Source organism: Bacillus rossius, chromosome 15 (assembly GCF_032445375.1).
Source record: "Bacillus rossius redtenbacheri isolate Brsri chromosome 15, Brsri_v3, whole genome shotgun sequence".
Classification (NCBI taxonomy): Eukaryota; Metazoa; Arthropoda; class Insecta; order Phasmatodea; family Bacillidae; genus Bacillus; species Bacillus rossius.
In genome coordinates, this window is record NC_086342.1 from 32,631,602 (window position 1) to 32,655,357 (window position 23,756).

At 38.2% G+C, this 23,756-nt stretch overlaps 1 protein-coding gene across 1 annotated transcript in view; it reads right to left on the minus strand.

Moving 5' to 3' along the window:
* LOC134539416 (death-associated protein kinase related-like) overlaps positions 1-15,067 on the minus strand; it is a 117,581-nt gene extending 102,514 nt beyond the window's left edge. Inside the window, exon 1 of the mRNA XM_063381440.1 lies at positions 14,555-15,067. Coding sequence (XP_063237510.1) covers positions 14,555-14,721 — 167 coding nt within the window. The 5' untranslated portion in view covers positions 14,722-15,067. The remainder of the gene's footprint in view (positions 1-14,554) is intronic.
* Between the last annotated feature and the right edge of the window lie 8,689 nt (positions 15,068-23,756).

Consider the following 23,756-nt stretch of genomic DNA (forward strand, 5'->3'; position numbering starts at 1 on the left):
ACTGTAATGTTAATGCGAAGTAAGTTAGTTCAAACTATGACCAATTTGGTAAGATATGGTAGATAAGGACGAAAGTGACCAGAATAAATACACAGTGCCCTATGACTCAGCTTTATTATTGCGTTCCAATAGCAATATCAACAACAAAAATAGCTCAGGTCTCTAAATTCTGCATTGCATCCCGTGGTTTTAACGCTAACACCTTCCATGCATAGAAATGCGAATTTGAAAGTCAACATTTACTATTAAGAATGGTCAACAGGTACTAAAACATCTAAATAAATAAAAATGTAAATGTTCGTTAGTTCAAAATATTATCTTGACACCACGTTGCATTCGAATATGCGCGTGTTTTTATATAACTATGTTTTATATACCTATCTAAAAATGTAGATAAATATAGTTAAAATATAGGTATAACATAGAATTTTAATATTTTCCTTGCTATAGAAGAAATTTAGAAATATATATGAGATATATCTATGATATATTTATATATATATAGCTATAAAGAGCGATAGAGAGGTATATATGTAAATAGAGATACAGAGATATAAATACTGATACACATAGAGAGATGGAGAATTAGAGAGAGATGCTTTGTATACGTGTACCTACTTCAAACATATTACACAAAAAAAATCGATCGAGGCATTGAAACACATACCGAGCACTGGCTATTTTTTTTTATAAAAACATTTGTGTGTCAGATGTGTCTTATTTCTTCGCAGTTTTTTATTTTGTTTTGTGAAAATATTGCATTTCAAAAAGAACTCCCAGTTAGGAAAATATTACGATATTTACCTCTATGCCCCAGTATTCATTCACAGAAATAAATGGCAAATGACAGTACTATCTTTGCAAGCAAGATATAGTCGGTTCCATTTAAACCCGAACACTTGAAATAAAAATCTGTCAATTGCCCTCCTCCACTCCCCCCCAGCTGCACGTGTTTTCTTATGAGGACTTAAAAAAAATCGCTGGTTAATGGCATTTAGGATAGACTTCACAATATTCTATATACGCGAACAAATGCCACCTGCTCATTGGCTACTGAAATGTGAGACCTGTAAACTGGGATGCCTGTCATCCAAAGCATACGTTCTTACAAGGTTTTTTTATTACTCAAGAGTCTTCCAAACGAGCCGTGGTTAATCGCAGACTCAGCCTAACGCGAAATGGATCCGTGAAATTTTTCCGATATGTCTAGTTATTGTCTGGAACAAAACAGTAATGATTTTAGTGTGTCTATTAGCTGAAATGTGGAGGGACCAGAAAAATTCACGCGATAGTCTAAAATTCAAATACACTTACCTTTAAACTGCTTTTCCTATTAGTAGGGGCAGGCATTTTCCGCGAAAAGATGTGAACTCCAGTTAGACTGCAACTAGCTATACCCGCACCAGCGGTTCCTTCCTTGTGACTGGCGGCCGTCTGCGAGAGAAGTCGTTGCCTTATTTGACCGAGCCAATCAGGGCGCGTTTGCTTCCACACAGAATTACTGTGATTGGTGTTTTAACAGTGGACATGCACCTGAAAGAAACTCATCCAATCACGAAACACAGACGATGCTACAATGTTTCAACTTCCAGATACTCTCGGAATCTTTCCGCGAAAAATGCATGGCCCTACCTATTAGCTCACTGTTCACCTCGACGACTTTGAAACAATCACAAACCCTCAACCAAAGAAGTATCGAATCCCAGGCAAACCAGTTGAGACGACTCACAAGTCAGCAGCCAATGAACTGGCGTTATTTTCCCGAGCGTACAGAGGACTGTGTAGTCTATCCATAAGGCCATCGAAACCGCGAATTTTTCCGGTCCCTAGCAATGCGCTGTAAATAGGGACTGAATGCGGTTTCAATGAACTATAGGATAGAATCCACCGTCCTCTATGTACTGGGTCAAATATCACCGGCTCGTTGGCTACTGACTCATGGCATCTGTTCACACTTCTTTTGTTGAGGGTTTTCCATTGGCTCACAGTCCGTCAGGCGAGTTGCGGCCCAATCGCTAGGGACTGGAAAAATTCGCGCTTCCAATGACCTCCAGGATAGACTCCACAATCCCCTCCACAAGCAGGCAAATGCCACCTGCTCATTGGCTATTGACTCGTAAGTCCTGTCAACTGGGATGCTTGCGATTCGATATTTTTTTTTGGCTGTATTTTTATCATTGGCTCAAAGCCCTTCAGATAAACTTTGGGCCAATCACAGAAGAAATTTAAAGGTACAATGGTTTGTACTGTAGCATATCACGAAATGAATTCGCTAATTTTTCCGGTCCCTACCAATCGCTGAAGCGGCAAAAAGGCAGACGTATTTGGATTCCAGCCTACCGCTAAATGGAACAGTCTCTAGCTACAGGGCGTGTGTCGCACCGACGGCGGTTGGCAGAGGCGGAAGTGGAGCGGCAGTGAAATCAAGACTATCCGGGTCACTTGGCGACCGATAGCGCCCACGGGACTGTGGAAAAATAGAGAAAACTAGTGACAGATTGACGTTTGTCAGTCCCAGAGAGGGAGTGGTAATGATAAACTAATGGTCGTATGATTACTGGTAGCTTGAAGTGAGAACGAACAGCTAAGGAATTTTGTTGTTCCTGGACATAACAGCCTTCTTCATTTTTTTTTTAACCTTCTGATTTAACGATATCATACTTTGTCATGACACAGTTAATTAGTATAAAATTTCGCCTTCCCCCCTTTATTTTCCTGCATTTCACAACTTTTACTGCTGGTCCACCGGCTAGTAAAAATGTTGCGCGGTTTACCTAAATGATCTCATTGTGTATAAGGGCTAAGGCAGTGTATTACACTTGTGTTTCGTTACTTAATCACAGGGTTAAACGAAACGGTTTTTATAAAAAAAGAATTGTTTTATTAAATAATGTATTTTTAAATAGAGTATCTTAATTTATTTAATGAAAGGTTTATTTCCACTCTAATAACACAAAATTAGCTCATTTGGGTTTCTTCTGATTTATAGAACAAAAAATTATATAATAACCAAGATATTATCATTTAAATTATCAGAATAAATTGTAAATCATACACAGCTAAATACTCCTCTAAAATTAAAAAAATATTAAATAGTTAATTCCTATTCTGTGGAAAATACCCGACTGTACTGTAAATCCCAATTCTGTCAGAAATATTCATTCTATGGAGTATCCTAGCTATTGTTTATCCGTCACCCACGGGCCGTGACACACATCGATTGTCATAAATCTGTGCGCCAGCATGACTGAGGGCCTTGAACCTCGTCCCGAGAGTTCACCAGCTGTCTGCTCCCTTATCTCCGCCTTCCCGCCCCATCCCTCACCCCATTTTCTCTCTATCTGCCTCCCGAAATTGGTCTCCACAAAAAGTGTTTACCGAGTCCTGCTCTTGTTTAACAAACACGTGCATTAACTTTTATCGGCCCGTTCGTTGCAGCCCGAGGTAATTAACCAGTCTGAAAGGATGGCAAACAAAAGGGGCTTTTGTTCACGAATCGTGGTTTAATAAAAATAGATGTGTACACATGGTCGGTCCGCCAGACAGGAAGGAACATGACCTGGTGGGTATGCCGGCAAAGAACATAACGCCTTCCTAGGTGGTTTCATTCCTTCGGTAGCAAATATTAGTTACCATCGCTGGCTCTATGCAGTCCACTGGAGGTAAGCGATTTTTTTTGTGTGTAACATCTCAGTTCTTGGTATACGTCATTTGGTGGGAGCCATTTCCATGGAACGGAAATGTGTAACTCTAGGTACAGACATCTGTGGCGGATGGCACGAACCAAAGTTCACAAAGCCAAAGGGAAACTTTATACTATTAATTGTTTAGTGAATTTTATCAAGATGAGCAGTATTTAAATAACATTTTTAAAGAAAATCAGGTTCATAGCCGGTGTTCAGTATTTTCTCAAGTATTTTTTTCGCTTTTCTCGGTACCGTTCCATTACACAAGTCAAAATTGCTGTCTGCTAATCGAATATTCGAAAGTCGACGTAACTGCTCCGGCAACGAATTCTAGCGGCGGGTGCGGAAACTACGTGTGATTCGCGTCAAGAAATGTAGTCTAAAAAACAATTTGCGTATATTTATCACTCTTGGCGTTATTTTAACAAATTCTACGCTGAATTACGTGTCTCAGTCACGCATTACATGTGTATTTGCAGCACGAGAACACAAAGAGTTTATAGGTTGGTTTTTTTTTTAAGATTATAATTTATTTATTTTGGCCTTTGACCATACATCGTGACATCTTGATGGAAAGTCAGCAGCTTCGTTAGTTTCGGCTACGTATTTTGATTGGTCATCTGTTCGTCCCGCCTCGCGTTTGTAAAGTAGGTTGCCCTGGGTAGACACGCAGCACTGATAGACCGCGAAGGATGCCTGACTTTTAAACAAGATTTCTAAACTTTTACTCGCAGAAGCGGAGAAACCTAGACTGCGTCCAATTATTTAACGCTATTTGGGGAGCTTCACAAGTTGCAAGTCTATTTGCTAGAGACTCCGCTGCTAAACTTTAAAATTCGCGTTTTTTTTTTTTGGGACAGGCTCTATTCAAACGTAATTTTCCTGGGGTTTAGAGTAGTTTGACACGCCCTTTAGGATAAGAAAACGTATTTAACAAATATTACACAGTGGACTTCAATGCACGTAACTCACGCGTCTTTACAATTTTTTTTTTTGGAAAAATTTACTTAAACACATGGAAGGCGGAAACGCAGGCCGAAACGCGAGAATTTAAAAGTTGGCCAATACTTAAGGGGCGTATTTGAGTTTCTTGCGTAGTTTATAAACCATTCCAGGGGTGGGACGAGGGGGAGTGGGTAGGGTTGTTTCAGCCCCCCCCCCTTCCCGAAGTTATGAAACAATTTTCAAAATATCAGTGAAGACAGTATGTTACTGAGTGAGAAACCACATCGTCTACGGCCACTAATGTAGGCCATATTTCAATGTGTTAGTGTCAACACGTGATCAGATTTTTTTTTTAATTCCGAAAGTAGGCTAATTCTTACTTTTGCCACTGGACCCGTCCATTAGCTTCTGCATAAATAAACGTATTAAAACTTGAAATTTTCTACCATGTTTTGTAACTCTAGCACGCAGACGCGTCCTATCCAAAAACGTACGTTTCCGCTTGACTAAGCACCAGAACTCTTTTGTTTCGTAAAGGCTACACGCATCGCTATGCGAATTCTATTTTTTTTTTTACACTGCGGAATGCAGTCTTTAAAAGTTTGTTACAACATGATTTGTGAGTAATGAAAAAGGCAAGATTATATCGTGAATAACGATAAAACTGAAGGGAAAAAAAACAGTGAAATTAAGTAAATACACTTCCAAACACAGAAAAGTAGCATTATCAATCTCAATTACTTAAGTTTAACTATTAAAATAAGATTTAATTTAATAAATCTTTTGTTTGCTTTTTATTTGAAAACCTAAAATATTATGCGCTATGAAAAAATCTAGTTCCTAGACTATCTATGGTTTATTCAAAGTAAATAAAAGCAAGTCTATAGCCGATAACATACAAACATGGGTAAATGCATGAAGAGAAACTTCGCAAGAAAGTGTATAATGCTTTTGGGCTTTTAACATTAGATATAGATTATTGCATGTTTTATTTGCATTTTATTTTGTTTAACTTAATCTCATCAGTATCTGTAGCATTGTTCTATGTAATTATTTTACTTGTATTACAAAAAACAATTGTTGAAGCAGTTGCTTTCTTATAACACCGCAAAATCTTGGCTCTAATAATGACATACGCCATTGCAGAACATTTGTCTGGTGCAGAAAACAAGGACTGACAATGAAGAAAAAGAAATTAAGATTAGATTAGCGACTGTTGAAAAGAAATAAGTAGACTTATGTAAATTACGAAAGAGTTTAATCAGTGCAAGTAAGCAATACAAAATGAAAAAAAAAACAAAAAAAACAGAATGATACTTATATGGACAAAAGCAGCAAGGAATATTTTTTTTAACAATAGGCTAACAGCTACACTGTTAAAAACTTCCACCTTCAATTTACGAAGACGCTGGTTACAAATTATCCCGGGATATTTATGGACAATGAATTCACTTACTGTGAACATGAATACAAAAGAATAATCTTGGTATATTTACAAAAAATAAAATAATAAAATAGGTTGTCTGTAAAGTAGTTAACGGACGATAGTTTAACGTGACAACGTCATAACAAAATACAGATGAAATGATTGTATACTTTTAAGAATAAAATTGAATCTTTTTTATTGAATTATCACTATTTTGTATGGATACAAAGAAGGAGTGAAATGAAATCTACAATTTAAATGATAAATTTACTTTTATTTACACTCATTAATTCAAATATGTTTATTACTTTAACGAAGAGATTATTTTAACTATAACATTTATACATGTCTGCTATTTAACTTCTTCCAATCTGTGTTATTCTGTTAAGGGCGATGATAGGAAAAGTAGGAAACGAATAGGAGTGTTTCAAGTTTAATGTGCCTCGAAAATGTCAAATCGATGGTTGTTCCAATCGAGTGGAAGAGAGATAGTTGCGGCGCAAGCGTACAATGAGCGTAACGGGACAATGTGCGTTACGGGACACTTTTTCGTGCGTGCAGCCGGCGCGGCGTTCATCGATTTATAAGACTTTGTCACGTCAAAAAATGGTTAAATCTACAGTAAGAACGCTCTTCTTTTGTTCATGTGTGTGTTTGCCTTTGTTTAAAACGGAACTTAAAACATTGGGAGACGAAATACGTCGTAGTTTTTACGAAGATTCAGTTATTTTAAAATTGCGTAGAACCTTTCGTTTATTTTGAGTTAATTTCTTCGTTGCAATGTCAATTAAATTTACTGTAATTTCTAAAACAGCGTACTGACGACACAACGAATACAACGGAGACGATAATCTCGACACGCACGCGGATGAGGACAAAAGAGCGGAACTACGCAGGCTTCCCGAGACGAAAATAGTTGAGTCGTTTCGGGACCTGCAATATGTTCCCGTCAGTGGCGGATACGGGAATTTATTTCGGGCGAGGATTAAAAAATGTGGGCGAGTCTTTCAGTACTCGCCAGAGATGTGGAACGTCGAACCTCCGTAACGACCAAATACACGTGTTCTCATGTTGCAAATACACTTATCATACAAAATTCGGACACGAAATTTAACGTATATATATTTTTTTATAAATAATGCCGAGCGTGATAAATATACGAAAATTGTGTTTTCAACTACAATCTACATTTCTTGACACGAATGACACGTAGTTTCCGCATAAGACGCTAGGGTTTGCTGCAGGAGCAACTACGTTGACTATAGAATCATTCAATTTTCAGACATAAATTATGATGTGACTCCGATAAAAGCGAAAGAGACTAGAAAAAAATTCTAAACCCTGGCTTTGGACCTGATTTTCGACAAGGAATTTTATTAAAACACTGCACATCTTGTACTGTAAGGTTTCTCTATGAACTTTGGGCTGTCCCATCCGCCACAGATGGCAGCACCGTGGTTACACATTTCCGTTCCAAGCGACTTTCGTTCCATTTTTCGAAATTACTCCCACCAACTGCTGTACATCGAGGGCTAAGATGTTACGCACAAAATAAATTTATTGTATTCTAAAAATTAACAGCAGCACTAAGGGGTTAGGACAGTTACATCATCGCTGCCTTTGTGGTTTGCGATTTCAGGTGTTGTAACAGCTCACTTTGCGTCACCCAATATTCTTCAGTACTTTGGGAGGGAGGGGGGGGGGTTATATATCTCCCGTATCATCCCCCTGCGTCACCCACTTACCGCTAGCGGTATTCCGTCGTCCTGGAGTGCGCGCTCAGGTATCGATATCGAAAACGTGGTTTGCAGCACACCCTGTGTCTGCGATGCTGAGCATCCAACCGGCCTGAGCTCTGAGCAACTCTACAAGTGCTATTTTTGTCCCTTCGATTCTATTGCCACTAGCGCCAAAAGTAAGAAATGGTTCAAATTAAAAAAAATATATACTTCGAGTGATTACAATATGAGAAATTTAACATTTATAAGATTAAGGGTTCAATCATAAGAATAATTCCCTGTTGTTTCTTACACTAAGAAATTAATTAATTAATTACGTACAGGAACATACGGCTTACGCAGGGCCGTCGAGAGAAAACAGGACCCGGCGGGGAATAATTTTATCGGACCCCAAATTCATTTCTTAATGTACTACTTCTCACACCCCGCAATTAAAAAAAAAGAAAAATAAATAGACCTATCTTAAGACTGTAAACGTGATATGCGCGTATCGGATTACAAACTCCGAGATGAGAATAAAATTTCAAAATCAGAAAGTGTAAGCATTTTAATTCGTTATTACATATTTGAGGGCAGTTCACGAAAGCAGATAATAAAAATACCGGAAAACACTTAAAAATAACCACAAATGATATTTTGCATTTCCTCAATAGAATTTCATTAGAACTAATGATGTTTCCGTGGACAAAAATTAATACTACGTCTTCCTCCAAAACTTAATAATCACTTCTATAACCTAACCTTGATAACCTTGAGCTGGGCGCACAATTTAAAAAAAAAAAAAAAAAAAAAAAACATTAACAGCAACAGTAGGTCTGCGCACAAGATTTGACCGCCGTGTTTTCGAACCTACTAATTCACAACAGCGCATAGGACTGTAATGTGCATGGGAAACAGGGCGTGCGCGTAGGAGGGATATTAATTTATTACATTTCTGTTACTGACGCATGGCGCAACAAGCAACGAGAGTAGAGTAAGTAGGAAGACATTCTGGTGGGACTTCATACTGTGACAAGAATTTGTCGAGATATTACAGTGCCCAGGGGTAGTTCGTGTTTAAATCATTTATTAATGATATTACCACAATAGTCACAAGCAATGAATGTAGGTAAATAGAAAATAAAACTGTTGCGTTGTTGGAATGGTTGACTAAAAATTTCACATAAACAAATTAATTTATACGTTGAAAAAATTGTGTTCACAAATTACTGGTCAGATGTCAAGGGAGAAACGCTCGGTAATTAAAAATAGTTATTTACCAAAACTACCAACAGATGTCGGATAAAAGGGGAAATTTATTTGGCTAAAATTAACGTAAGATATTTCTCTTGTGAACCGACTCCGCACAGGTCGTGTACGTGGCTACTGTGCGATCGCTGGTGTTTATTACTGTGAACACAGCCTTACATTTTGCGAGGCATGGGTCTCTTACTTCTGCGGTACCTTAATATTTAGTAGAGGAGTCTTATTGGTAGGTATGGAATAAATAGCCTCCCAGAGAATAGAGAGGTTAGGGGTAACTCCACCGGAAGATTTAGAGAAAAAAACTCTTTAAAAAAACGTTTTTAAACCTATCTGGAACTTAAATTTGGACGATGACTGCTTAAGAAATTGATTATATTCTTTTACATCGATACGTTTTATAAATACCAACGGTCAAAATCGGTGAAATCGTGTCATTATGAGGCAATAAAATCTTTGAAAGTTTTTTTCTGATACGAAATAATGGAAACTGAATTGAAATCTGAATGCATCGACCAGCACTTTGAATTACATAGTAATACAAATTTAAATACGTCCTTTTACCGTTAATGTCAAAACCGCTTTCACATGAAGCTAGACAAACGGGGAAAACCAAAGTGAATGAATGGCATGGGCCCTGCTAGCCAGTCTAACAGTAGCGGGGCCCTGGGCTTTTTCCTGACTTGTCCGACTAGAGCCGACCTTGTTTGAATGTTTCCTACTAATTCATGGAGCGCCTGGGCTTATCATAACCACCCAAGGGCGCCCATACCCGGGGGCAGGGGGGGGGGGGCCGTGGCCCCCCCCCCTAGCTTTCAGGGAAGGAAAAAAAATATATAGTGTAGTCAGGTGTTTTACTTTAAAGAAAATTATTTAAATTCGGTATTATGTAGAAGTGGTTCAACACGAAGATATTATTGTATATAGTTTTTTACATGTCTATTTCATTTTTTATGTTAGTTCAAGCATTAGTTTCTGCTGCTGCGATATAAGGTGTTGTGTACAGGGAGAAAACGCTGTTCAAGAGCAACGCCCGTGGCGAGTCATTCCCCTTCGTATTCCTGCCCAAGCTCACGCGATAACACAACACAACAGATTTAGAACAGTCAGAGTTAGACGACGCGATAGTTGAACATGTGCTTGTAGACGGCGAAATGTTTTGCTACTTTTTCGTCATAATAATGTGTATGTTCACAAATAACATCTCAAAACAGAGATTTTTCAATAGTCTTTAGGTCTACCTACAGTTTTATGCATCTGGTCTAGATTTAGTTTAGTGTATTCAGTCAGTATAAATAACTTAAGTGTAAATAAATAAGTGAAAAGTGTAAAGATAAAAACCATTGTTATTATGTGTGTTTCTTAGTTTTCCTCATTCGTCACATCCGCTCAGAATATTCACAATTTTTAAGGTAAGCTAACACCTTTAAAGTTACTCAAATAAGAATTATTGTTCAGAAAAGTCTACAACGTAAAATTTATGTTGGAATTTTTAATTTAAAGGAAAACCACTTTTTCCCTTCAAAAGTGTTTAAAGGGATAAGGATTCCGCTACCTTCAGTAGACTCGGAAGCAATTTACACTGGAATCTCGATTTTACGTACGCTCACAGTCGCTTGGATTACATTCGTAAAATCGTTATCTTCATACAATTTTAAACACCCCACCCCGTGAAGATACATGTTATAATTTATTGAACGGAGTATATATAATATTAAATAGTAAAAACAATGACTGCTGTCTGCCCTCTGCCCTCCCCTGCGTTCCCCTTATTTTTTTTAACATTCCACAACTTGCTTCATTGCACGAGTGATATAAAAGCGACATCACAGCGACTAAACACAGTTGCACCACGCATTGCATCATGTTAACTTTTGTGTGGTGACAGAAGGTTGTCCGACATGCCTTTCTTGGATATCTTTCATTTTCGTAAGACGCGTGTTACTAAAATAAATTTATATTTGAGTTTGCAAACTTGTCCACTCCTTGCCAGAGACGACTGAACACAGACGAGACTTTCCAGGGTCGGGTTGATGAGCTGGAAGAATTCCCTGCCTTGCATTTTTATGGACTTCACCTTATCATATTTATCAATTAATCTTTAACATATCAGCTTGAAAAATATTAATGAACGCACTTTTAGTAACATAATCGAGGAGAACAAGCACACAGATCAGTGTACACCTGTACTGTTTCATAAAAGTGATCATAGGTAGGGACTGGAAAAATTCGCGGTTTCAATGACCACTAGGATAGACTAAACGATTCTCCTATGTACTCTGGCAACTATCACCTGGTCATTGGCTACCGACTCGGGGAAACTGTTTACTGCGATTCTTATGATTCGATACTTCTTTTGTTGAGTGTTTGCCATTGGCTCAGAGTCCTTCAGGTAAATTGCGGTACAATCACTGACGCAGCATTAAGCTAAACGAGTTTGGATTCCAGCCTGTCTCGAAAGGAATCCGCGAATTTTTACGGTCTCTAATCATAGGCTTATTTGGTGAAGAAAAACGCTGCTCTTTGACAGACATTCATTAAAAACACAGTACATTTTAGTGCGAGAAGCCCTTGAATTTGTGATAGCCATAGGGAATTATGTGTTTGTATAGTAAGTTAAAAAAAAGCTTAGTTGAAAATCCGCTCGTCACGTCTACTTGCTGCGTCACTTATACCATTTTTGAGCGTTTTCTACTGGGAAACCGATGCAGCGAAGGTAATTAATGGCGTGGGTTGCTGGATATTAGCGGAAAGGAGAGGAAGTAGCTACTCAATATTGTTTCTTTCTCTCACGCTTCACAAGGTTTCAAGCTCAGTTGCTATGCTCACGAGCTGGAAATGGAATGGGTAAGGAATGTTGAGTATAGTTCATTTGCGGTAAAATAAATCTTTTTACAGCCTTGGCATAGTTTTTGAATCTAAGAAATTTCGAACTTTGAGACAAATAAAGTGTACCTAATCCATTTTTTCTTTTCGATTTTGAGTTTGACGCCGCAATAACTTATACAATATTCACTAACGGTAAATGGCTGTTGTATTAGCTTTAAAATATGAATACGCTGTGCATTAAAAATTAATATTTTTATGTGTTTTCATAGTGTTTTTTAAATTTTTTTTAAAATATATTTTGGTGTCAAATTTTCCGAATTTTAGATGGTTCCTGAAAAAAATGTATTCGTAAAAACGCGGCTTCGTTGAGTCCGGGCTCCGTAAAATCTAGGTTCTAATGTACTCTTAATTCTGAAGTTAAGTACTGAACATGTTATTTAAGGGTTTATCAGTGCCGTATTTACGCGCAGGCTATCTAGGCTGTAGCCTATGGGCCCGCACCACAAATGGGGGCCCGCACCACACGACACGAAAAAAAATTATACTGCGATGTGGATCTTCTTATATTCTTAAAATACGCGTCGACATAGTATGTCCAGTTGTTTTGTGTGGATTAATTGCGCAGAACTAAACTCTTCTGTGGAAAGCTGATATATGAGTTATGTCAGCATTTAGAAATTTTCGATTATTTTCATTGGTTTTTGTGTCACTTAATTCCTTAACATCTAAATACTGTTTGGTTAAATTGTCTAGTTTAATAATAAACTAATTTTTTCTGCGCTTTACTATCACTAAATAAACTTATAGTCCTCGACTACTGAATCCATCTGTGCTAATTTTAAATGATAAGCAATTATGATTCATATCGAAACATAGTAATATTCATTTAATTGTGAAACAATTTTTGACTGTAATTATAAGCGTAGTTCAGGTGTTACATTTAAAAACAACTGTTTTCTGACTGTGATAACATATTTAAATCGTTTCTCTCCCAAAGTTGAATCTTTTGACCAACACGTTTTAAACTTTATAATTATTTTAATTTTATTTTATTTAGGGGTAAAGAGAGCAGTTAGTTGAAGGACTGTATTCTTGATATCCGTGTACCCGAGACGCTGCAAAAGTATAAGGACTGTATTCCTGCATTTGTGTTTCTAAAAATTCATTTGTTTCAATAAAATAGTTAATATTTAATTAATAAAGTAGCCAATAAAGATTTTTTTATGGCGAATGAGTACTGTGGTCTATTATTTTAGTAACAGGACAAAAAAATTTTAACAGGGTCAGAACTGGAACTATTTTATGGCTAGTAACAAGCCGCAGTTAAGTCTTCCAAAATATTAAAAATACTTCATACCCCTAAGTCTGGCCCCCCCCCTACAAATTATCATATGGGCACCCTTGTAACCAACTGTCTCACCCGACAGCACTACGGCAGTATCAGGCGTTATTAAGGAAGCATTCTGAACTGTAGTTATACGCAGAGAAAATAACGAAATCCGGCAGAGTAGCTAAATATCGTTTTGATCTGTGCATCTCAAGTGAAATTAATTTTAAAATAATTTTTTTTTGCGAGGCACTGCTTTGCAGGTAATCATTATTAAACGTTTAAATCTAAACGGAGAAAATAAATGCACAGATTAAGATTTAAAATAAAACTGCAGATGGCAAAATTAAAAACTTTTAAACTGAAAATTTCGACAAAAGTAAATAAATGGTGTAAAAAACTATGATATTGCGAAATGCTTTGTTTACGGAAGTAGCTTGAACTTTGCTGAGCGTGTGCAAATGTACCATTTACATGATCGCGTGTCAACGCGAATGTAGCCTGGGCTATATCCAGGGGCCGGCAAGTTACTGATATAAAAAACATGTACGTCCATTAGACTGCAATAAGCTATGCCCGTGCCAGCTGTTTCTTCCTTGTGGTTGGCAGAGTGTGCAAGAGAAGCCATTGCCTTATTTGACCGGACCATTCAGGGCGCTTCAACGACAGTCAGAATCTCCCTGGTCCGAACACATTCGTCAACTTGAACTTTTTTGTCCCAATTCTGTGTTCTTTGGTAGCATATAAGATTGAACACTCGTGATATTTGGTGTTTCCTGCTCCCGTTTCAAAAGGTAAACAAAAAAATAACGGACATTCATTAGCATTTACTATTGCCTTATAGGTTATAAATACATTTTACAGAACTCCCACAAATTTCACAAGTCAACTAAATATTCAAAACGTAGCTGCGTACACATAAAAAAAAGCAAGAAAATAGTAAAAAAAAAGTGGTGCTCTATTTTTACTGCGCTCTGGTGACTACTTCAGTAGATTCGGACATCCGACATCGCAATTATAGACAAGAGCTGTTTGCCGCGAGAGAGTGTGTGTGCCGTCGTTCACGTCATAAGGACGCGGACCGCTCACGGGGTTCGGAATGTTGTAGTCTGTTTGAATGACAAAGTTGATAAAAATAAAGGATAGTTAACTCGTTGGAAAATTTCCCGATTTCGCAGAAAATTTTCCGGTGATAATGCCGGACAATTATCTAAAAAATACCTTTTCCGGGAAACTAACATCTCCAGATCAGGGCCTTTGGCAGTGGCGGTCCGATTGAAAGGGGGGGGGGGGGGGAGAGAAGAACAACCCTAGTGGCGTGTGAAATGTCCCGAGGAGGGCCGGCGACGCAGGCACTCACCTCGCGAAGGGCTGCTCCTCCACGTCGTAGAACTGCTCGATGGGCTTGGTGCAGATGAGGCGCTCGGCCTGCTCGGGCGACAGGTCCATGTACCCGGGCCGCGACGGCGCGCGCGCGCCCCTGGTCGGCGGCTGGGGGCTGCCGCCCGCTCCCATCAACTCCCGCATCGTCCGAGGAGGAGGCGAAGCACTGGTCCGGCGTCAAACACTCAACACCACCACCGCCCTCCCGCGACACCGCACCGGGGGGGAGACGCGGAAGAAAAGATCCGAAAACACCACTGGGAATTTCCGCGCACGTGAGAACGGAGAACAGCTGCCAGGAGCGAAAATCGGAACTTAAAAAAAAAAACCCTTCGCGTCGGTCGACGACTCTCACGCCATGTCCCGGTACGAAGAAGGAAGAAGAAGACGGGATTTAATCCCTGCTTCCGTCTCTCTCCGGCCTGGCAGGAGCTGGACTGCTCTACTCGTCGGAACGTCCACTCTCCACGGCAGCGAGACAGAGAATGGGAAGGAACCAACGGCTGCTCGTGCTTGATTGAGTTGCTGCTGCCCCCTTCCCCTTCCTAAGGCGCCCTCCCCTCGTCAAGCCACTCTTTCTCTCTCTGTTGCCTCGCAGCGCGCATGCGCGACTCGAGGCTCGCCCCTGGCTGCGCAGGCCACCCGTCGTACGGGTTGAGGAGGGGGAGAGAAACCAATCGGAATGCGCTAATCGGGAAAAAGGTTCCATGTTCAAAAACATCAGTTAAAATTTTTGTTTTGGATTTCCGTCTTAATATAAACAATTTTTTAAGTATTTATTTATTTTTTAAGTTATACTCCTGTAGGCGCGTTATGGGAAAATGTTTTCGATGCGCGCGCACCATGCAACGAAATCCTCATAGCAATATGGTCACTTTCATAACCATTAGGGGGATATTGGTGTGCCAAATTAAACTTTATGATAGTGAAACTATCCTGGATTATATTTGGTAAACTAAAATAGTCATAGTAAAGAGTAATTTCAAGATAAAAAAAACCTGAGGATTTTGGTATTAAAATATTATAATTCATATTTTCCTCTTTTTCTCTCTTCGTAACACAGTGGTTATAGTGCGCGGTCAGTAAGTTAAAGGACCATGGATCAAAACTCAAAAATAAAAAAAATGTCGTATAATTTTTTTTACATTTTATTATTTTAGACTATACAAATTCTGCTTTAAGCATATATATAAATATATATAAATACATTTTATTTGTTTATCGTATTGATGCAATAATATTTTATAAACATTTTTATAGTAATATTGAATACTGAGTACTTATTTAATTAATTTTTGTAAAATATATTTGAAAAAAGTTCAGTGTCTTAAATAAATAAGAACTATAACTTCTAACACGCGTACATAGGAACACATTTTTTGTTGTTGTAATATCTCTGCTGGACAAGGCATTATAAAAAACTAGCTAATTTCAAACGCAGGCTGGAATAATATCTTAAGAACACGTATTTACCAGGATCACATCACGGATGTAAGATACGGCTTATCTACTGTATGAAACTGTGCGTGAATGTGTGAGTGACTGGTTTTAATGTAATCTGCTGATTATCTTGTTTTGGCAACGCCAGATTTTTAAATTATTAATTACTTTCCAGCATGTGAAACCATATGCTTAATTTTTAGTTACCTGTAAATTATTTTTTTGTTAAATATTTTTTCATGGAACATTTAGTTAAAGTCTAATTCTACTTTATATCTATACATCTATTATGTTTATGTTATGCCTATTTTTTTTTTGTAAAATTTCAATGTATAATGTAAAGCAGAAAATGTGGTTAAGTTTGAAGACGATAATAAATAAAAAAAAGTTAAATGTTTACGTCAGCATAAAATAGGATACAGAAGTTGTCCATAATTTCTATAGGAATTTTTTTGGTATTTTTTTAAATTTATTTTTGTGAATTTGTAGTTACAAACGTCTAGCGCGTGTTTTGTTAGTTTACCACACACGTTCACTGCGATTTCTACATGAAAGCAAACCCCCAAAAACATGCTTTTTAAATACATAATTATTCATGGGTAGTATCTGTAAGATATCAAACTTTATTTTATCACCAAATGAAATCAACCACCTACGCAGAGCTCTAGAAAATTAGTTTCTTATTTCAAAACTGTTAAGCATTCTGCAGTCGTATATGACTTCCAAAATATTTATATTTATATTCCGCATACCATCATGTGAAATAAAATGTATTTATTTTAATCTTAAATTGGTTACTTAGGACAAGTATTTGTACGAGATAAGAAAAATAAATTTTCAATGTAAAACATTTTACGCTCAGTCTTACAAGCCATGTTGATTTTTTTCATTTCTGATGTGTAAACATTTTATCTCATTTCGTGAAAATGGAACGGGATCCGATGCCCTAAAAAAGGTTATAACAAAAAAAATCAACATGGCGTTTGAAACAGACTTAAGGGCATAAAAAAGGGCTAAGATTTTTGTCGCTAAGCCTTTTGTTCTGTGCTTGTGTGGGTAAAGTGACAGGCAAAGTAACGAAATAATTTGTCTTGCTTTATTAAGTACATTTAATTCATTTATTTATACTAGTTACCGTTTACTTAGGTGTACATAATGACTAAATTGAAACTTCGTTAGCTACAATAAAGTTTAAAAGTTAAAAATTTCTGGACTGTCGACCAAATAATGTGGGCGAATATGTATTAAACTGTTCGTAGATATTACAAATAGTTTTTAATATGAAATAACTCTAATAACTATTCTTAAATAGTTAAAAAAAAAATACTGTTGCACATTATGAATGTTATACATTTATGTTTATTTATGGTATTGTACGTATATGAATGCCTATTTATAAGCTTAAGTAACTGGACATGTTAGACTTTTTTTTACACAAGATTTTAAGAATTATATTAATTAAAGTGGTTTTTTTATTATGGCAGCACACATATAGGACTTTTCCTTTATTTTATTTATTTCTGCGGGTAGGGTTCGTTTGCAGTCAATGGGCGTGCCCCTGAAAGAAACTCGACCAAACACTGAACACAATGTTTCACACACACCGCTGGTCTGAAACCTTTTCCACGGGAAAAGCGCTGGGCCGTTAACTATAGCGTGTGCTCGGGGAGAGATGTTTTCGGGTCGCGTAGTACGGGCGCGGCGCGTGTTGCGGGACGGCCTACCGCTCGAGGGGCAAGGCCGCCCGGCTGATGCCGACCATTGTCTGGTGGAGCGTTGAGGAGGAGAAGGGACCGGAAAGTGAGGGGTGTGAAGGGAAGAAACGGAATTCCTGAGCGGAGCCGGGCGAAAAGAACAGCGCTTGTGGTCGCGCCGTGCACACCGCGAGGAAGAGAGGAAGGTCCGGGAGAATGCGGGGTGACGTGACGCTAGCTTCCGACTGGTCGAACAACTATGCACGTGCAGCGGTGCCAAGTTGGCATTCACCCTCCCCCTCCTCCCCCCCCCACAGGTTCGACAAACCAGAGTTTTCTTTACGTCGTTCGTTGGATCAGATTTGATCAGCAAAAAGTTTCGTTTCATCGAATCCCATAATTAACCAATTGAAAATCGGCGAAGGAAATATAAATCATGGATTTTCATTGCCTAAATTGTTAGATCATCGTTGGATCAGATTTGATCAACAAAAAGTTTCGTTTCATCAAATGCCATAATTTACCAATTGAAGAGCTACCCCACTTTTGAACATCGGCGAAGGAAATAATAGAAATCATGGATTTGCTTTGTCTAAATTGTTAGATCATCGTTGGGTCAGATTTGATCAACAATAACTTAGCTTGATCTGATGCCACAATAAGCGATGTTGCACGAGCTGGTACGGTGCAGCCCAGACCGGAGATACGTGTGGCGGGTGCGCTGCGGTCCCTCAGGCCTGCAGTCCCGAGCCACGGACTCTTCGGGCTCTGCCGCCAGTTCTGGTTCACAGTCGAGTCAGGGGCGTAGCTGAGTAGCTGGCGCGCGGTCTTCTCCTCGTGTGCAGGGCAACTTTGACCTTCCCTACTGTCAAATAATATTATATTATAATATTATAAATGCGAAATTGTATTGGTCTTTTGTACTTTTTTCACGCAGCAACGGAGCAACGGAGAGACATTATGTTTTGTATATAGGGGCCGAATAATGACCTAGACTACATATAATAATGAAATTCCAATCCTGAAGGAGTGAAAAAAAGGGTTTAGTTCAGTTTTATAATAGAAAATCATAGGAGGTAGATCATGGATACACAAACGGTGAGTGTGTATTTTTACCGAAGCATGTAGTACAAATTGGTAATTAAGAAACAATGGTTCAAAATTAACAATGTATACATGTTTTCAAAAATTACACTACAAAAAATGTAAAATTACAAAACATTAGTATATGTAATTTAACGGATTATTTTTACGGTATGGGTGTAAAACTTTCTAAACGATGGGGATATTTTTTTTAAAAATAAACATTAAAGGTCTATTTTTACACATATGTTGAAGTAAAATTACAAGATGTAGTAATAATTTTGCCTATGGGGTGTGTGAAAATACACAATCTTTGAGCTATCCGAATCATACGAAAAAAACTCTAAGAATACACTAACACGGAATGTTTTACAGTGTAGGTATAACATACACACTGGTAATAAGCGGGTAAACACACAGATGATTTTAGCTCTGCATATACGTGTGAGTTGCTCAGAGGCGACGGAGGGACACCCTAACTTCAGCACTTAATTCTGATGACGGACGATCTTCTTTTAAACAAACTTAAGAATTTCAAGTGTAGGATTAACTTGACGCTTAAGAGCCTACGTATGACCAAATAAAGCAAAAAAACGTAAAAAAAGAGTATTTCATATGAATAAAAATATAATTTAGTTCACTAATACGAGTCTAACCTTGCTCTGGTACCTACTCAACAAAGATATTTGGTAAAACCCTCTTTAGAATGGACAGAAAATACTAACTTTTTTTTTGTTACTAGGTTCTCCCATTAATCATTTTTGTAATTGACCCTTCAGGTTGAACAACTCAGACACGCCGACGAGGATGGAAGCTTAAAAAATAAAATAAAAAAAAGCAATATTTTTGGAGAGCCGTTCACTTGTGAAGGTCGCGAGCGAGGCTGGTCGACCTTCAAGCGGGAAGAGTTGGGCGCTCGGACTAAGGGTATTCACACGTAGCTTAGGAAGTCAAAACATAGAACAGTCACATGTGATACACCTGTCTAAAAATCCGCCTACCTCAGAAAACTGCCTTTTGTGTGTGTGAATGTGAGAGAATGATCGTATCGTAATACGAATTTTAATAATATTTTTAAAAATTTTTTCTATTTAAAACAATATTTTTTATGTTTAGGTTATAATTCAATTATATTGTAATATTTTTTCTATTTAAAACAATATGTTTTAGGTTAGTAATAAACTTATTTTAATATTTTTCTGTTTTAAACAATATTTTATGTTTCAGGTTAGTATACAATTATATTTTTATATTTTTATATTAAATACATTATTTTTTTACTAAACTTGGTTGTTATATTTGTAGATGATTCATCAGTAATTGCTGTAATTGTTAGAGTGTAATTTAATTTTTGATTTCTATATTTAACACAATATACGTTGTTTATGTCTCATAATTCAGTGTAAGAGAATGCGTACAAGACCGTTACTGCGCCAACAAAAGTTGAAATAACAAGTTAGAACCATCATAACATAGAAATTAACTACTAAAAATTATCGTAACTTAAAAAAAATTCCTTTCGGCACAGTCCCACTCCTGTAGGATGCACTTTTCGTTATGGTGACCTAACCATATATTTCCTCTGCTGGAGGCAACCATCATATATTACATCATTTCTGGCCGCCATCTTGTATTACATAATTTCCGATCACCATATTGAACTATGTCATCACCTATAACCTATGATATTACCACCATCATATTGAATGATGTTACTACCACCATCTTGGATTTCATTTTCCCATGCTCTCTCATTTCACTTATTTCTAAACCGTTCCCTGAACAGCTTTCCAGTATTAACTGCGCACATTAATAAGAATAATAAAACAAAATAAAGTCTAAATAATTATGTTTGAAGAAAAAAAAATTAATATATAAAGTTATGCACCGATTTTAGTAAGAAATACTCAGTATTATCTCTCTAAACGTATTTCATACGTGCAAAAATAACAATTGCCATGTGTTTTACAAGTTGCAATATATTTCTTGTAGTATTACAAACTAATTTCTTGGCAACTGGCGTCCAAAGGAATTTTGGGTAAATGTACAGGACAGCATATAGCGGGTCTCGGAGGTCGCAGGAGATGAATATGTCGCCGTGTTCAAGTGACAGTTGACACGACCATCCCCATGTTAGGAGTGTCTCACGAGATAAGCTTCCCCAAGAGTTAGTTGGTACACGGATTTCACGGAAAGTGACGAACAGCGCCTCATTCCTTGGGACGGCGGAACTAAACATTTACTCACAGACGCCATGGTATTTTCTTCTTTTCAGTTTTTCGTCATTACTTTTATTTAAGGGCTATTTCAAAATTTTCACTCGATACCTCTGCCACAAAATTTACAAGAGAAAGTGTAACCTTATGGGTGTTAAATTCGTTAAAATTCGTGAAGGCTTGCGCGCAGAACTTTGGGTTCCATTGACCAGGCTGCTTGATTAAGGTTTACTTCAGTTTCCCGAGAACATTCTGGCAAGAGCTGGGATAGCTACTACACTGCAAATTATTTTTGTACTTTTACAATGGTAGTCCTTGGAAACTCAGTTGCCATCGATATCACTTATAAATTTCAAGGCAGAGCTTTGTACCATTTACAATGTTTACTAATCTCTGCCGTGTAGTTTTACGAGTGATATCTTTGGCGACTGAGTTTCCAAGGATTTTCCTAATATATAGTAGAAACATTTTTTACAGCGTTCTTCTCAAAATTCCTTCATTATTTTTTTTTTATTTATTCGATTCAAATGACCCCGCATTCCACGAGAAATAAAATATTAGTAATTGCAGTACGGATTATTTTAGTAAATAAATGCAACGTAAATGACTAAACAGGTAGGTATTTGTAGTTCCAGACGATTAGTCTTCGTATAAACGTTACACCGAATTCCCAACTTCTGAGTGTTATTGTTGTGAACAAGGATAAACTGGCTCGAGGAAAAATGAAAACTTTTTTATTGTAAATTAAACCAGTTTGCGAGGGTTTTGTAAACACTGAAAGATCATTAATGGGTAGAGACCCGGAAATTTCGCGGATTCATTTAGTCGCAAGCTAGAATGCAAACCTTCACACTCTCGCACTGTGTTCATGATTGGCACGCAGTTGTTTGGACACGCCCCTCTACGACCGTGAGCCAATGATGCCCAGCTAGGAGAGAAGTAAGCGAATCAGGTAGTGCCAATTAACGAGGATAAACATGCTCTCGCTAAGAAATCAACCAATGGGAAAGTAAACATGGGTCGAACACACCTATAACTTTGAATTCTATCCTGAGGCCAGAAGAATCAGTGAAATTTCCGGGTCTCTATTAATGGGATTTCATGTCTATAGTGGGCTAACTCAGAAGATATCCTTAAACATGCGAAGATCCTTGGCTTGATTATAACCAGTAGGGACCGAAACAATTCGTGGGTTTAAAGACCTCCAGAATAAACTTTACGATACTCTGAACTGAATACTTGGGTAAAAATTCACATGTTCATTGGCTGCTGACATGTGAAACGTTTCGACTGGGTGACTTGTGATTCGGTACTTCTTTGACTGTGCGTCTCCAGTTTTGCCCATAGTCGACCTGATTACCATATTTACAGTGAACCAATAGCAATAGAAGCACAAAGATCTAGTAGGACCATGTAATTTTCGCGAAAAGATTTCCAGAGCAGTTGTGTGTTGAAACTCTGTAGCATTGTCTGTGTTTCGTGGTTGGTTGAGTTTATTTCAAGTGCATGTCTACTCTCAGAACACCACTCAAAGACATCAAGTGCAGAAGCAAACGCTTCCTGAACAGCCCGGCCGAACAGGACAGTGGCTTCTCTCGCAGACGTCCGCCAATCATAAGGGCTCAATCGCGAGTGATTAGATTATTTTGCGAATCACTATAGACCGGAAAAATTCGCGGATTCATTTCGCGATACGCTAAAATTCAACTACATCTACCTTTAAGCTGCTTATGTTATTGGTTCACTGTTCATCTGGACGACTCTGGGCCAATGGGAAACACTCAATTAAAGAAGTATCGTATCTCAGGCAAACCAGTTGAGACGACTCACAAATCAGCAGCCAATGAACAGGCTTTCCCCCCCCCAGTATACTGAGGACTATGTAGTCTATCCTGAAGGTCATCGAAAACGCGAATTTTTTTCAGTCCCCCACGAATCACGAAATGAAACACGCGAATTTTTACGAACTTTTAAATAACTAGATCGCCTCGAAAATCTAAGCTGAAAAATGTTTTCCCGCAGTGTAGGAACCGAATTGGACCAGAGTATTGTGTAAATGTTCGAACGGCCTGTGAGCGCGTTCCTTCCTAGTCATTCGACTGAACAGACCGCGCACTCATCAATAACTCGTGCGCGGCGACTTCGGAGAATAAAAGGCGCGCGTGGGCGTGACTGGACAGTATCTTCGCGTTCGGACGTACGAATCCAGGAGCTCGATTCTCGTTGGTGTTCGTTCCGAGAACCTGCGTGTCCGTCGCTGAGCTGAAGTTCGGCGCGGGTCACTTCCTCTACGAGTTATTTCCTGCCTGATGCTCACTTAGGGCGATATTCCAAGTGTTCGGGCGAGCATCTGCCATGCTGGGACACGACTGTAACGTAACTGGCGGACCGTATTCCAGAACGTGTCCAAAACCGAATCCCAGTGAGAAAACAAATAGGTAGAGACCTGTAAAATTCGCGGATTCATTCGGTGTTAGGCTAGAATTCAAACACATATAGGTACCTCTTAGATAATTTTGCTATTGGCTAACTGTTCATCTGGACGAATCTCAACCAGTTATAAACCCTCAACCAAAGAAGGATCGAATCACAGACAAACCAGCTGAGACGTTTTACAAGTCGGCAGCCAATGAACTTTGCGATTTTTGCCCGAGTGTACAGGGGTATGTGCAGTCTATCCTGAAGGCCATCGAAACCGCGAATTTTGCAGGTCTCTACAAATCGGCAACCGTTTTAATAAGCACCG